Genomic DNA, 17,438 nt, shown 5'->3' on the forward strand with positions numbered 1-17,438 from the left:
TATGCTTTTTTCTTCCCTGGTAGCAGGTGAGAAATGCTTTTTATTCTACTTTAAATAACTGTTCACCTGACAAATAAAGCTTTTCTATCGTCTTGCTTCTAAAGAGATGTGTTGCCATCATATCTGATTAATTGAGGATGTTTCTGAATGTAAATGAGCATGAAAGGAAGAAGCAGGGATTTATAATAATAAAGGATTAGATTTATACGGCGCTCTCCTCACTGTTCTGGTTTCCCAGGAGGAAAAAAACGTGTTCTGTCTCATCAATCATTGCAGGAAAACCTCCACATCTGGAGGTCCAAGCAGCTCTGAGCTCTGGACTGGTTCTGGTTCTGAGTCCGCTTTTTACGAGTCCAAACTGTTTCTGCTCACTGAAAATGTTCATGTTACAAACAAAAGAAAGAGACGGAAACAAAGTTTGGGTGTTTTCAGGGATCCAGTCTGGTGGATCATCAGACACCAGAACCAGCCTGAAACCAGGAAGAGGTTTCATTTTGGTGTTTTAATCAGCACATTAGCTCACGATGCCGAGTTGATTAAATGAATCTTTCAGTGACTGCGTGCAGCAGTCTGACCCTCCTGCTGATGTCGGGCAGCAGAATGTGTAAATGAACCGGCTGTAAAAGTCCGAAGCTGCTTTCTGCTCTATTGATAGAACAGAAACTTTCCAAAACATGCCGGATGTCCAGGATGGAGGCTGTAAAAGCTGGAAACAGTCCTTCCATTTTCATCCATGATGCTGCCGTCTTGGACCGATCCGCTCTGCCGGATAAAAGCAGAGGAGCGCAGTGACGTCTGGCGGAAGTTTGGCTGGAAAACGGGAGCAACGTAAGGCCAGCGGTCGCGGCGAAGAGCTGTTGAAGTGGTGATCTGTCAGTTTATGAGGAAACATCTGCGGCGGCCGGCTGCCGCGCTGTGCCAAAGAAAGCAGGGTTATTTTGGATGTACGCTCCCTGAAAGCTCTGCTCAGAACTGTGCATCCAAAAATAAAGGAGTGTGTTGGATGTGGCCGCCGGGCTGCAGGCTTTTTATAAGATCAGCCTCCTGGAAGCGGCTGTAGTCTGAGCTGCAGACTGGCTGCAGCTGGGAGTCACGGTGGATTATCCAGCAGGGGAAACCTGAGACGAGACGTTTACGTCCACTCTGCTCAGTTTTACTGCCGGCAGCATCATCATTTATGATGAAGGTTCACGCAGTCATCATGCAGCTGTCATGTTTGATGCGGTAGAGACGGTCACATGATGCGGTCAGCTGGTCACTGTTCTTTTAAACGTGAACTTTTCTCAGCTTTTCATCCAAACAGGACTCATAACTTTGTGATTAACAACCTCGCCTCGCATGTTCGATTCCTGCCTGAAGCTCAGTTTATTCTTTATGCAGAGTTTCCACACCCGTCTTTACTCCACACGTCTGACATGTGAACAAGAGAAGATCGATGGAAAACTGCAAAAAGAAATTTGAGCTAAAGTTTTATTACTTTATCGTTTCTTTTTTTAATCTTTAGGCCGTAGATGTTTGTTTTTTACCTTCCCGTGTTCTTGTGGATCATGGATTCAGTAATGCTGGAACAACCCAACACAAATTCAACGGTTTAGGGAGGCAGTAGAAAGTGAGCCGAGGACCCCATCAGCCAGGATGAGGGAGCTTTCAAGCTTTCACACGTAGGACCATTGGGAGGTGGGGGCGTGGCCATCCTGTTAGACCCGTCAGTGTGGCCACGCCCAGAGAGGCTTTTGCCACAAGTATTCATTCCCTCATCCAAATAATTTAAATCATGTGTTTTAATCATTTCCATCCTCACAGGTGTATAAAAATGAAGCACTGGGGCATGCAGACTGTTTCTACAAACATCTGTGAAGGAATAGATCGCTCTCAGGAGCTCAGTGAATTCCAGCGTGGTGCTGTGATAGGATGTCACCTACACAACAATCAGTCATGAAATTTCCTCACTCCTAAATATTCCACAGTCAGCGTTCAGTGGTAGCATAACAAAGTGGAAGTGATTGGGAACAACAGCAACTCAGCCACTAAGTGGTAGGTCCCATAAAATGACTGAGCGGGTTCGGCTGAGGCACGGTTCACAAAGGTCTGCAACTTTCTGCAGAGTCGTTTGCTACAGACCTCCACACTTCACGTGGCCTTCAGATCAGCTTAAGAACAGAGCGAAGAGATCTTCATAAACTGGGTTTCCACGGCTGAGCAGCTGCATCCAAGCCAGACATCACCAGAAGCCATGCAAAGCGATGGATGCAGTGGTGTAGAGAACGCCGCCACTGGACTCTGGATCAGTGGAGACGTGTTCTCTGGAGGGATGAATCACACTTCATCATCCGGTTATCTGATGGAAGAGTCTGGGTAGGGCGGTTGCCAGGGGAACGGTACTTGTCTGATTGCATTGTGCCAAGAGTAAAGTTTGGTGGAAGGAGGATTATGGTTTGGGGTGTTTTTCAGGAGCTGGGCTTGGCCCCTTAGTTCCAGTGAAAGAAACTCTGAAAGCTTCAGCATACCAAGACATTTTGGACTCAAAGAGCTGAAGCTGTTACAGCTGCAGATGGTGGACCAATGTCATATTGGACCGATTTGATTAAGAACAGGACGTTTATTAAGTTCATACGAGCGTCAAGGCAGGTGAACCAATACTGTTGGCAATATAATACAACATCTGATAAAAGACACGTCACAGTGGTCAGATGAAGCTTCTGAGGAAGACTGCAGACGCCAGTCAAAACAGGTCAAGATAAAAACAAACATGTACAACCTGAACTTTGTCTGGAAGAAGAAAGAGTGAAATATATTTAAAGAAAAGGCCTTTTTGAGCAGCTTTAAAGCGTAGTTTTGTGTGTTAGGAAGACGTGCTGCTCATCATGGGGAACAGAAACGACTGTTTCTGGTCTAAGCTGTTCCACAGTAAGCTCACCAGTTTACATGGACACAAAAATCCAGATCAGGATAAAATACTTCATGTAAGTGGACTGATTGGAGTATTCTGATCACACTCAATCAGATCAATTAGATTCTGCTTGAAACAGGTGGGTTATGGTGATGTTGTTCTGAGTGACGTACGTGTAAACACATAATCCAAAATTCAAGGAAAAATGATGGTTATTGGTGGGTTATGGCCGGTACATCAGCTGTACTTCAACCTAACTTTACCTTACGGTTTGTATTGTACTCTTTGTTTTACTCAATAAAGATGATTAAAAACAAGAAACACTGCAACTAGCAGAAGACATGACGGGATCAAACCAGAACGGACCAGTTTAAAAATACACCGATGTAGATTTTAAAAGAATGAGCTCATTCCAGGACGACTCTAAGATCTGGCCACAGATGGAGACGACAGATGGAAATCTGGCTTTTTTAATGTGCTCTGCCTCGTCGAATGAACAAAGTAAAAGCTTGACCACCACTTCCTGTTACGCATAAATAATGAGGCTGATGTGATGTCACGTGACTGGAAGTTAAACCAGGTGTGACTTCAGGTTCCACACGTGTGATGGTTTGTTAGAAAGTGTTGTACCTGATAACGACGCGTCCCCATCTCTGTCCTCTCAGATATCCAGGAATTCTACGAAGTGACCTTATTGGACAGTCAGAGATGGGCGGAGTCTTCCAAGGGGGCGGACCCCATGGCACCCATCAACCTGTGGGACTTTTCCAGCCTTCAAAGCACAACGGTGACCTCGGACACTCTGCCCAGCCTTAGCACCAGCATCGAGGTAAGAACGGAGCCGAGACTGGGTCCGGGATGGGGGGTAGGTCCAGCTGAGGGTCTGTTGGTCTGAGACGATCCTCCATCTCTCTGCTGCTCGGCTTTATTTCATGTTTCCTGAGAACAGAAAGAGTAAAAATAGAAGGTTTAAAAATAGATCAGATCTGAAGCTGCTTTCAGCTCGACTGCTGCCTGGACTGCATCCGGTGAAGGTGGCACACCTGCCAGCACAGGTGTAGCCGAGGTCGGATCAAAGGGCATTTTTCTGTCCCACACTGGAAGTGATGCTCGATGATTTTTTAAATGTTTCCTTTAAATGATCGAGTGCAGGAGCGTCGGCTTCTTTCGCTTTCACGTCTTCTTTTTGTTGTTTTCTGTTTCCAGCTTTTGTAAGAAGTCATTTTTTCAGCGAGTTCTTTGTACGCCGGCGTGAAGAATCACGTTGTCTGGTTCATCTTTGTGTCACCTCTTCAGATCCAGTTCCTTTCCACAGTCCTGGTCCAGGAAAATATTTGCAGTAAAACGTGCAGACATGAAGCGTAAATGTTCGCTTCTCAGGAGCTTGGAAAGGAACATCGGTCTGAGCGGATTCATCCTCCATCACCGTCTGAAGCCTCTAAGATGAGAGTTCTGTTTTTTCTTCAAGTGGTTACGTCTGGATGTGAAGTTCCGGTTCTTCATTGTTCTAGATTGACATGGACTCACTAACCGAGCCTTGAGAACACCCACGTTTAGCCACTAGTTTAACTGAACATCAACTGTCCTTGAATAATGAAAAATATCTAAACTAGTCCCCACCAATCCCCAACATGGTCTACAGGAACAGTTCTCCAGGATCCTTGAAGGACTTTCCAGAGCTCTTCTTTGGATGTTTCTGCCTTTTTTTTCTCTGTCCAGATGATCCCACACTGCTTCGATAATGTAGAGGTCTGGGTTCTAGGGAGGACCCGTCCCTCCATCAGGCCCGTGGACATCCAGGTTCTGAGGAGGACCCGTCCCTCCATCAGGCCCGTGGACATCCAGGTTCTGAGGAGGACCCGTCCCTCCATCAGGCCCGTGGACATCCAGGTTCTGAGGAGGACCCATCCCTCCATCACGCCCGTGGACATCCAGGTTCTGAGGAGGACCCATCCCTCCATCAGACCCGTGGACATCCAGGTTCTGAGGAGGACCCGTCCCTCCATCAGGCCCGTGGACATCCAGGTTCTGAGGAGGACCCGTCCCTCCATCACGCCCGTGGACATCCAAGTTCTGAGGAGGACCCATCCCTCCATCACGCCCGTGGACATCCAGGTTCTGAGGAGGACCCATCCCTCCATCAGACCTGTTTTCCCTGATCTTCAGTTCTTGTGTCATGTGACATACCTCAGTCTTTTCTCCCTGTTTCCCTTCCTGAAGAATGGCCACGTTTCCATGGAGACCATTTCTGATGAAGATTCCAACAGCAGATGGATCCAGATGCATCTTTTAGGTCCTGGTTCAGGTCTGTGCTGGATCTCAGATCCTGTTCCTCTGCTGTAGATAGTTTTTAGTCCTGACTCTTCCTCTGTCCTCCACGTGTCCAGTTTCTGCCTCCATGCTGGGATGATCCAGGTTTCCAGCTACCAGCTGTTTGGGAATCAGCTTGTTTTCTGTCAGACTGTCGGATCTTTGCTGGTTTCATACATGAAACTAAAGAAATGGGAAGAAATCATTGTGAATGCTCATCTGTCAGACGTTCATACATGAAATGCTGCCGCTTCGCTCGTCTCAGTTTGTTTGCTGCTTGTTTGTTGTTTTCTGACTTTTCCTCTCAGCATCATGCGGATGCGTTCATGAATATATTTGGTGACTTTAGGTGACTGATGGATTAACCAGGTGGTGATCAGGTTGAGATCTCTAGGCGGGAAACAGGAAAGCTAGGGACAGAACCAAACGGTAAACTCATGAAGTTCTTTAACCCTCCAGACATCAGGGGAAGCGTGTGTTTAATTAAACTTATTAGCGTCTTCACTGAGCTTCTAGAACTGGTGCATCATCTGTTCTGGATCTCCACTTCAGCCATGTAAAGAAAACTTGTCTGAATGGCTTCGAAACGGATTCATTCAGCAGACGTTTCCAGGTTTCTGGATCTTTTTATAAGTCTGCTGTGCAGAAGTAGGAATGATTTTCCTCCAGATCAAAAACAGAAAATCAGCTGCACAAAACACGCCAAAGTTCTCCTTCAGTTTTTCTGGAAGTAGTTATTTCCCTGAAGGAATTCCTTAAAATCTGTTAGAGTTTTGCATGTTAAAAACCAACCCTGTCGCCAGGGTCTTCAGTCACGCCGACGTGGTCAGATAACTGTCACTTTTCACTGTTTATAAGAAACAAGATCATCTGGAAACCATGGCAACCCTGAGATGCAGCGTGATTTGATGCTCTGCTGTGTCGGGACGGACGGACGTCTCATGTCCTGCTCTGGTCCTGTTTTCACTTCAGATAAGAAGATTTTATGTATTTTGGAGCCTGATACTTTAATAAAGCTGATTAAAGTCAAATATCAAAGAGGTGAAGTGTTGGGAGAAATGAAGCCCGACATGTGGAAGTTAAACTCCTGCTTGGTACTTTCAGTCCCATAGTTTTCTTTTCTGTCTGTCTAGCTGCAGCTGATAACTTTGTTTCTGTAACCAGTTACCGAAGGAAGAATTTATTTATTTATTCTAAACTCTAAACCTGCCAGCCTCAGGTTTTTCTTTTTTATGGTTTATATTACAGTTAGCGTCATCTTAGAACTTCTATTACAAACATAAAGAAACTGGAAGTTTTCAGCCAAACGGTCCTTTAGCTCTTGTCAGAAAGACTGAAAACGTTGTTTTTCTGGTGTTTCAGAGTCAGAAGACGATAATCTGTCGTTTCTGACCGAAGTGCAGCGTTTTCTCTTCCTGTCTTTGTTCCCGTGAAGCGATGGGTTGATCTGGAAGAGTGGTGTTTACGGTCCAGTCTGGGATTATGAGTCCAAGCAAAACCATCAGCAGGCTTCTTTCTCTTCTCCCTAATCTCATCCCTTTATCAGTTTATGGGATCAGCCAGAAATTGGAAACTAATCCACAGAAAGTTGTTTTCGGTCTTTGGATCAGATTGATTTTATGAGTTAAAGTTTGAAGAGGAAGCAGGAGAGTAAACAGCTGGTGTCTCCTCAGTCGGGCCTTTAGGAACCTGAAGCTTTGCGTCTGAGGTGGACGGAGGTGAGACCGTCATGCTGCACGGGATGGAGGCGGTGACTGCACTGCGTGATGCTGCAGACCTCGCTGCAGAATCTGCTGCACATGCAGTATTTATGTGCATGTAAACACACCCACAGTGAGCAGAATAATGCATGAGGACCACCATCATGTGCCGTTTCTCCCTCTTCTCTGGTCCGTTTAAGCTGAATCTGTCTTGCCGTTCTGAAAAGGACGTTTCCAGGTCTGGGCTTTAGGATCCGATGCAGCGTCTCCCTGTTAGGAGATGGAGACGGAGCATGCTGTCAGACTTTCCTCCTTCAGGTTCAACCACTCGGCTCTGGTCAGGTTAGATGTGAGTGTGGTTGTCATTTCTTACCTGGTAGGCGGGGTATAAGCTGTTTAATAGAGTGTCGTCATAGCAACGCAACACATTCCTTAAATCATAACAAAGACTAAGACGGCAGCTTTGCAATGGAATCGTTGGAAAACAACAAAAATCCACCGTATATGTAAACATGGTACATCTGTACATTACCTGCATCCATCCAGACTTTCTAAACGGAGTTTCCATCATGAGCAGCTCAGCGGGACTGATTAATGGTCTGTAGCAGAAAGCGTTTTTATTCCAGATTCGTTCCAGGATTATTTATGTGTCAAACAGCAGCTGGAAGTCAAAGCTAGCTGGATGTTTTCCTGCTTTCTAAAGAAATGTAGACGTCCTGTAGCCTGAGAGAAATCCAGAGTTTATATGTAGGATTTATTTATTCTGCACACAGCAGCGGAGATTTAGATGGAAGTTACTTTACTTTGACATAAATCAAACTTAAAGAACTATAAGCAGTGTTGAACCAGAAGTGAAACAGCTTCATGATGCTGAAAATTCCGAGCTGAACCTGAAGTGGCCTGGATGAGACTAATCCAGCAAACCAGCATCCTCCATCAGCAGGTGGGATGATGTTGCTTCACGTGTTAGAAACCTCATTAAACGCAGCCTGAACCGATGAAGGATGTCTCCGCTTCCCTCAGCTGGTCCTTCAGCTCAAACGCCACCTCTGACCAGTTCAAACACGTCAGATCCAGACATTCAGGGAGCTGGACACGAGGAGATTTCTCTGGAAACCGACGTGAAGTCAGCTGATCTCTGTCCAGATGTTTTCCTGCTGTGTGTCTCTGCAGCTGAAACTAACAGAACATGTTCAGGTCCAGTTTGATTCTGAATGCTTTCTCTCTCTTTCCTCCTTGTCTGACTGTAAACTGCTCGCCGTCCCTCGTAGGACTCCCCCCTCCTAAACGAAATCCTGCTCACGTTGGCGCAGGCCAAACTCTCCCCCAGCCGTCGCACACAAGTAAGTACCGGACGCCTGCTGTTGGTGGGAGGGCTGTCGGTGTCGTCCACCCTCGCCGCATGTCCCACGCAGTCCTCATGTGCTTTGGACCATCAGAGGGGGGGGGGCGGGGTTCTGGGTCCAGGGTCAGGGGTCTGGTCCGCCTGGGCGGCCTCAAAGTGTCGCTGTGGTCCATCCTCTGGTTCTGGAGAACTTTCCAGGTTAAACGGAGGAGGAACGCAGCGATACGTTGAGACAGTCTGTGAGGCGTTCAGGGGTCATGGTTCATTGTGCTTCATCTGTTCATGTTGTTGGGTCTGAACAGTACACCTCCCGTCCTCACAGCAGGTCCACAGTAACCAGGACCAGAGCTTGGTCCTCACATGATGAACGTAAAAAAAAACCCAGAACAACACTCAGCTTCACCAAGATCTTCAGCTTTTTATCTTTTCTTACTAAACAAAACTTCTCTGGTTCAAAAACTCTGTAAATGTAAAAAAAATGTACAAGAAAAAAAATAGTTTAATAAAATATGTGATCTGTCAATCAAGTTAAGTTAATTCTAACACAAATTGTCACATGAATTTAAATAAATTAAGCAAAAAACTTTAAAAGGTTTGTGGTCTTTTCATGAATTACAATTAAATTCAGATGAATTTGTCTCCATGGGCAGTTTTAAAGGGCATGGCAACAGCTTAAAGAGCCTACATGTCACACACTTTCTAAAAACACACACGTCGTTTAAAACACACGTCTTAGAAAACAAAGCCACAGACCATCATTTAAAAAGCTGGACAGCACATACATATATAATTTTCATTAAAGGCCAAAATAATAACAAAGGCTAATCTTAACTAATAAAGCTAATATCTATTTTTATTTAAAATGGAGAGAATTTAACATTTTTAGGAATTTGATATAAAATCTAAACAAAATAAAAGGTAAATATAAGTTTGGGGTCACTTCGCTATTGAATCCCGTGGCAAAGTGACCCCAAACTTTTGAACGGTAGTGTATATATTTATACTATAGAAAAATAAAATGCAAAACTAACAAAATTGTACAATAAATAAAATAAGAACATTATTAAGTCATTTTAATTCACATTAATAAAATAAATGTGTATTAACAATAAACAGTAAAATGTAGTGAATGAATAAAAGAAAAAGCTTCTGTTATATTTACATGTGACTTTGGAAAACAGAGAATTTAAACCAGTTCCAGGTTTATTCAGACCAGTTCCAGACTGGGGATTGATCCCAGTAAACCTGAAGTAAGCTGGTTAAATAAACCCTAAACTAGCCCCCCAGCAGCCTCTGGACCCTGGAACCTCCGCTGTGGTGTTAGCTGGTGTGGAGGTTGTTCTTTCAGACTTGGGGAGACCGGAGCTGTACTGACCTTCAGGACCTTCGTGGTGGTGGTTAATGTGTGTTCTGGTTTTGGTCGGACTCTTCAGTCTCCTGTGTGTTGCCATGTCCTGCTGTTCTGAGGTGCATCAGCCATCCTCGTCATCCTCTTCATACTGTCAGCTGCTGAATGCTGGTCGGCAGAGTTCTGACCCGTTTAGAGAGGAAGAACCTGCTGACACAGGGAGCAGAACATTTTCTAACCGATCTGACCTTTTTATGCAAATCCTTCCCATGAAGCTGTGGTTGTAAGCAAACTCTGTCCACCAGTGTTAAAACACATCAGAGGGTCGAGCGAAGACTTGGCCAGCAGTTAATTACTCTTCATCTGATAATCACCACTTTATTCATGTTATCTGAGCTCAACTAAAAATTCTGACTTCAGGAAGTGGCTCCAGGTCCACAACTCTGAGCCAGAATGCGGATTCCTGAGCCCCAGAGACCTGATGTCGAGCCATTTAGAAAAGGGCTGAAATTCACTGAACAAGCCGAGGCTGAAAGGGGAATTTAGTCTGAACCAGGTTTTATGAACTACGCAGTAAACAGACTTTTTATTTAAGTCACCACCACCAGGTTATGGGTAAGTTCTTCTACCATCACTGCTCTCCTCCACCCTCCTGCTGAATGCCTCACCCAAACAGCATGAACAACCACTATCCCTGCCCATGAACTTAAAACTAATCAAATATCCTCAGACCAACACTGAGCCAGGTTATTAACTCCGTCAAATATACCGTCTAGAAATCATTTAGAAGAATGAAGAAATATCAGACCAAAGTCTGCAGATGAGCTTCAGCAGCAGGACACATGTGAAGGATAATTTCCTGAGACGTCATGTTGAATCCTGAAAGCTAACACAGCTAGCACGATAACAATAACAAGATAAATCCAACCAAAAACTCTGAGAAGACAAAGGTCATCCCAGTATCTGCTGTCTTGTTTATTGATAAAGATTTACCATCTGACAGTGATGGCGATTAAAACCGCTAAAAATGGACCCTAAAGGTAACAAGTGTAGTGAGAACAGTACTGGGCGCAGATCAGAGCCTTGAGGAACTCCACATGTGGTGCAGCAGTGGAAAAATGTTTTCTTTACTGAGTAACTCGGCCAGATAAGACTAAAACCCCTGCAGAACAACACCTTTAAACACCAACGCAAGACATGAAAAAAGGTTCACACAGTTCACAGTTCAGGTAGTTCAGGTACCACATTCATCTTAATTTAGACTCCAGTCTGGTTGGACCAGTAAAAAAAAAAAAAAATGGCATGTTAATCTCGAAATACAAAAAAAAAACCACACATTTTCCCATTTGTTTTAATCCAAAGAAGTACATTTTCATGATGTTTGCATTTAATTTAGACAATCTTAAACCTCTCAGTCCATCATTTATACATTTATCACAGTTTACGTTTTCCACGTTTATTACAGTTTATCATTTTATCATTTCCGTTATTACATTTTATCATTTTATCATTTCCACGTTTACTATTTTATCATTTTATCATTTCCACGTTTATTACAGTTTATCATTTTATCATTTCCACGTTTATTATTTTATCATTTTATCATTTCCACGTTTATTACAGTTTATCATTTGATCATTTCCACGTTTATTATTTTATCATTTTATCATTTCCACGTTTATTACAGTTTATCATTTGATCATTTCCACGTTTATTATTTTATCATTTGATCATTTCCACCTTTATTACAGTTTATCATTTCCACGTTTATTACAGTTTATCATTTCATCATTTCCACGTTTATTACAGTTTATCATTTCCACGGTTATTACAGTTTATCATTTCATCATTTCCACGTTTATTACAGTTTATCATTTCCACGTTTATTACAGTTTATCATTTCATCATTTCCACGTTTATTACAGTTTATCATTTCATCATTTCCACGTTTATTACAGTTTATCATTTCATCATTTCCACGTTTATTACAGTTTATCATTTCATCATTTCCACGTTTATTACAGTTTATCATTTCCACATTTATTACAGTTTATCATTTCCACATTTATTACAGTTTATCATTTCCACGTTTATTACAGTTTATCATTTCCACATTTATTAGTTTATCATTTCCACGTTTATTACAGTTTATCATTTCCACATTTATTACAGTTTATCATTTCCACGTTTATTACAGTTTATCATTTCCACATTTATTACAGTTTATCATTTCCACGTTTATTACAGTTTATCATTTCCACATTTATTACAGTTTATCATTTCCACATTTATTACAGTTTATCATTTCCACGTTTATTACAGTTTATCATTTCCACGTTTATTACAGTTTATCATTTCCACATTTATTACAGTTTATCATTTCCACATTTATTACAGTTTATCATTTCCACATTTATTACAGTTTATCATTTCATCATTTCCACGTTTATTACAGTTTATCATTTCCACGTTTATTACAGTTTATCATTTCATCATTTCCACGTTTATTACAGTTTATCATTTCATCATTTCCACGTTTATTACAGTTTATCATTTCATCATTTCCACGTTTATTACAGTTTATCATTTCCACGTTTATTACAGTTTATCATTTCATCATTTCCACGTTTATTACAGTTTATCATTTCCACGTTTATTACAGTTTATCATTTCATCATTTCCACGTTTATTACAGTTTATCATTTCCACGTTTATTACAGTTTATCATTTCATCATTTCCACGTTTATTACAGTTTATCATTTCATCATTTCCACGTTTATTACAGTTTATCATTTCCACGTTTATTACAGTTTATCATTTCCACTTTTATTACAGTTTATCATTTCCACGTTTATTACAGTTTATCATTTCATCATTTCCACGTTTATTAGTTTATCATTTCCACGTTTATTACAGTTTATCATTTCATCATTTCCACGTTTATTACAGTTTATCATTTCATCATTTCCACGTTTATTACAGTTTATCATTTCCACATTTATTACAGTTTATCATTTCCACATTTATTACAGTTTATCATTTCCACGTTTATTACAGTTTATCATTTCCACGTTTATTACAGTTTATCATTTCCACGTTTATTACAGTTTATCATTTTATCATTTCCACGTTTATTACAGTTTATCATTTCCACGTTTATTACAGTTTATCATTTCATCATTTCCACGTTTATTACAGTTTATCATTTCCACGTTTATTACAGTTTATCATTTCCACATTTATTACAGTTTATCATTTCCACATTTATTACAGTTTATCATTTCCACGTTTATTACAGTTTATCATTTCCACGTTTATTACAGTTTATCATTTCCACATTTATTACAGTTTATCATTTCCACATTTATTACAGTTTATCATTTCCACATTTATTACAGTTTATCATTTCCACATTTATTACAGTTTATCATTTCCACATTTATTAGTTTATCATTTCCACGTTTATTACAGTTTATCATTTCCACGTTTATTAGTTTATCATTTCCACATTTATTACAGTTTATCATTTCCACGTTTATTACAGTTTATCATTTCCACATTTATTACAGTTTATCATTTCCACATTTATTAGTTTATCATTTCCACGTTTATTACAGTTTATCATTTCCACGTTTATTACAGTTTATCATTTCCACGTTTATTACAGTTTATCATTTCCACGTTTATTACAGTTTATCATTTCCACGTTTATTAGTTTATCATTTCCACATTTATTAGTTTATCATTTCCACATTTATTACAGTTTATCATTTCCACATTTATTACAGTTTATCATTTCCACGTTTATTAGTTTATCATTTCCACATTTATTACAGTTTATCATTTCCACGTTTATTAGTTTATCATTTCCACATTTATTACAGTTTATCATTTCCACGTTTATTAGTTTATCATTTCCACATTTATTAGTTTATCATTTCCACATTTATTAGTTTATCATTTCCACATTTATTACAGTTTATCATTTCCACGTTTATTACAGTTTATCATTTCCACATTTATTAGTTTATCATTTCCACGTTTATTAGTTTATCATTTCCACATTTATTAGTTTATCATTTCCACGTTTATTACAGTTTATCATTTCCACATTTATTACAGTTTATCATTTCCACGTTTATTAGTTTATCATTTCCACGTTTATTAGTTTATCATTTCCACATTTATTAGTTTATCATTTCCACGTTTATTACAGTTTATCATTTCCACATTTATTACAGTTTATCATTTCCACATTTATTACAGTTTATCATTTCCACATTTATTACAGTTTATCATTTCCACGTTTATTACAGTTTATCATTTCCACGTTTATTACAGTTTATCATTTCCACATTTATTACAGTTTATCATTTCCACATTTATTACAGTTTATCATTTCCACGTTTATTACAGTTTATCATTTCCACATTTATTAGTTTATCATTTCCACGTTTATTAGTTTATCATTTCCACATTTATTAGTTTATCATTTCCACGTTTATTACAGTTTATCATTTCCACATTTATTACAGTTTATCATTTCCACATTTATTACAGTTTATCATTTCCACATTTATTACAGTTTATCATTTCCACGTTTATTACAGTTTATCATTTCCACGTTTATTACAGTTTATCATTTCCACATTTATTACAGTTTATCATTTCCACATTTATTACAGTTTATCATTTCCACGTTTATTACAGTTTATCATTTCCACGTTTATTACAGTTTATCATTTCCACATTTATTAGTTTATCATTTCCACGTTTATTACAGTTTATCATTTCCACATTTATTAGTTTATCATTTCCACGTTTATTACAGTTTATCATTTCCACGTTTATTAGTTTATCATTTCCACGTTTATTAGTTTATCATTTCCACGTTTATTACAGTTTATCATTTCCACATTTATTAGTTTATCATTTCCACGTTTATTACAGTTTATCATTTCCACGTTTATTACAGTTTATCATTTCCACGTTTATTAGTTTATCATTTCCACGTTTATTAGTTTATCATTTCCACATTTATTACAGTTTATCATTTCCACATTTATTACAGTTTATCATTTCCACGTTTATTAGTTTATCATTTCCACGTTTATTACAGTTTATCATTTCCACGTTTATTACAGTTTATCATTTTATCATTTCCACGTTTATTACAGTTTATCATTTCCACGTTTATTATAGTTTATCATTTCATATATTTTCCACGCAGCAGATTGTTCAAGATATCAAGAACTGGACTAATGGAGTCAGAGGTGAAATCTTTCCTCGAAAAGAAACTATAACATCACATAGATGAACTTTTAAAAAAAAAAATCTAGAGGTGAACTTAAATTTAAACTGTGGAATTACTGAAGACGGTGTTTTGTCTCCCTTAACATGGAACATTTTGGGTTGGTTGACCTCTACCACTTTCACTGGATGTATGTGAGCCTGTAAAAGTCATGTGATTTTAACTTAATCGTGTCGTACAGCAACAAATTTTCTTGGTACAATTATTGTCAAAGACATAATCATGATTCTCCTGCGTTAATTAATTTTCCAACACTTTAAATAATAATAATAATAATTTCCAGAGGGAATTTTTATTGTTGTAGTTTTTTTTAAGTAAAGACAGTAATATTTATAACTTCTTATAAATGTGTGAAATTACATCTTTACCATTAATCATGGTGTTTAATGCTGCCATGAATTCTGAGCTTAAGTAACGGTGACATTCCCTACTATCGTACTTTGTGTATCTGGATGCGGGACTAGTTTCTGACGGAGGGATATAAATCTTATGAGCCTACAAACAGTTCACTATTTTTTTTAATGAAATCTGAATAAAAGGACCAGAAAGAATGATGTTGATATACATACATGATCAGTGGGTGTTTGTGTGAAACTCTGACATCACTTCCTGTGGGCTGTTCAGTGTGGTACCAGGAGCCATGAAACACGCCATATGATGATGATGATGATGATGATACGTAGGGGACACAGCCGCATGACGGATTCATGAAACTGTAAAATATTCATGCTTGTGAAGCCCACCCACGCTCTTCCTCCTCCTCTTCAGCCATGTGGCATTGAGTCATATACATGTTCCCACAGACTGCTTGTAAAGGTGATGACCCGAATTTAGAACAAAAACTCAAGCTGTGCGAGAAGTGAGTTCATAGATCAGAACTTCCGAGTGTTTTTATTATTCTTTGTTAGTCTCAAAAAAATTTAGTGTCCTCATCTTTTATCACACATGACAACTTCAGCTTCTTCTTGTCTTTGAGATGAATACAGGAGTGAAGACAAAGTGAACTCTGTTTCCCTCTTAAATTCAGCCTTGGGTTGGGGTTTTAGACTGGTTAAGATTATCTGTCTGTCTAGATAGATATAGATATAGATATAGAGATATAGAGAGATATAGAGATAGATAGATAGATAGATAGATAGATATTTTTAAAAAGAACTCAGTGGCTATTGGTCATAAAAACAAGACCATAGATGTGAAGACAACATAAGTATTGTTTTTCTTTTTTTTCTTTTTTTTTATTAAAATGTATTGTATACACCAAGATTTTCTTTGATAAAATAAGAAATGTGTACATTTTATCACGGGAGATAAATTTTGAGCTCTGTTATGTGCCACCTTCATTAACAGGTATAATAATGTGTAGGCATTGACGTGCTGCATTCACAGACTGGTAGAAAATTTAAGTTTTAGATATATTTCATGTAAACATAATTTGATATAAGATAGGATAGGGTGAAAACTAAAAGTAGGTTCTTGTTTTTATCTGATTTGCTTTAAAACCATCACAAAACCTTCCTCTCCTGTTAGTGATGATGGTCACTATTATGACAGTGAAGCCAGTTTTCCCACCGTCTTGAACGCAGCCTCGGTCTTGAGGAGCTGGGCTCGGTGATTATGCTCCCGCTGAGCTCCGGATCCGGGATGAAGGAGGACCGGGGGAGGGTGGAGGTGGCTCTCCGGTGAGCACGCGCTCTGACTCCGGTGGAAAGCGGCAGCAGTCGTTCGGGCTGTGTGTGAATGTAACGTCTTTTGTGAAGAGAGCGCGTGGCTGGAGCTCTCGCAGCAAGAGGGACAGCACGCGATGAGATGCTGATGCTCCCGGGCTGTACCTCCAGCGCGGAACGATGGACTGCATTTGTATTGTCACGACAAAGGTAACGTCTGAAAGAAACGTCCAAAAAGCCACGTAAAGGGACGCTTCGAGGGGTGGGTTTAATTGTCGGAAAGTCGGTGATTAATTCGGCGGTTGTTTGGTTCTTTAAATTGTTTTAATCTCGGAACAAAATGTACTTTTTAACAAACGTTGCCGCGGGTTTCTGTACCGACAGGGCTAATCAGCGGAGGCAGCGAGTTAGAAGTGGAGTTTATACAGAAATATAAAACAGTTTTATTGATTTTGTGGTTGCCGAATTGAAGTTAAGATTGTTGACAAATAAATTATGTTGTTGTTTATTATTATCATTTTGTGTTTCTGCTCAGAAGTAAGGGAATTATCTAAATTATGTGTGTTGTTAAGGAGAATTGGGCTTGATTATTTTTGCTTCTTTAAAGGGAAGCAGCAAAGCGCGGAAACATGATGTGTGCCAGCCAGGTGGAAGTGGGTGATTAAACTGATAATTGATCACTGAAGTGGCTAATTATGATTAATACAGTGTGTGTGAGACATTGAACTAAAGTTTCCAATCACATCTTCTATGCTTGGTTGTGTTTTTAAGGACTCTGCTTTGAGGTTATGTTTTTAGTTTTATCAGTGTTTTGTAAACGTTGGCAGATCTAATAGTGTTTCATATAATCTGATTATTGACTCACTGGT

General features: G+C 39.5%; 2 protein-coding genes across 15 annotated transcripts in view; both read left to right on the forward strand.

Moving 5' to 3' along the window:
- Window positions 1-17,438, forward strand: part of LOC121645098 (zinc finger protein 420-like) — a 1,096,702-nt gene that overhangs the window by 455,155 nt on the left and 624,109 nt on the right. The window lies entirely within an intron of this gene.
- LOC121645089 (discs large homolog 1-like protein) overlaps window positions 1-17,438 on the forward strand; it is a 117,346-nt gene that overhangs the window by 17,222 nt on the left and 82,686 nt on the right. For 7 of the 14 annotated variants that reach the window (XM_041993411.1, XM_041993416.1, XM_041993417.1 and 4 more), the window contains exon 3: window positions 3,556-3,719. In XM_041993411.1, the coding sequence (XP_041849345.1) occupies window positions 3,556-3,719 (164 nt within the window). Of the gene's footprint in view, window positions 1-3,555; window positions 3,720-8,171; window positions 8,244-16,547; window positions 16,780-17,438 lie in introns of those variants that run through there. The other 7 variants (XM_041993409.1, XM_041993412.1, XM_041993414.1 and 4 more) reach the window with 2 other exon arrangements.

Source organism: Melanotaenia boesemani, chromosome 8, assembly GCF_017639745.1.
Source record: "Melanotaenia boesemani isolate fMelBoe1 chromosome 8, fMelBoe1.pri, whole genome shotgun sequence".
In the NCBI taxonomy this organism is placed as follows: domain Eukaryota; kingdom Metazoa; phylum Chordata; class Actinopteri; order Atheriniformes; family Melanotaeniidae; genus Melanotaenia; species Melanotaenia boesemani.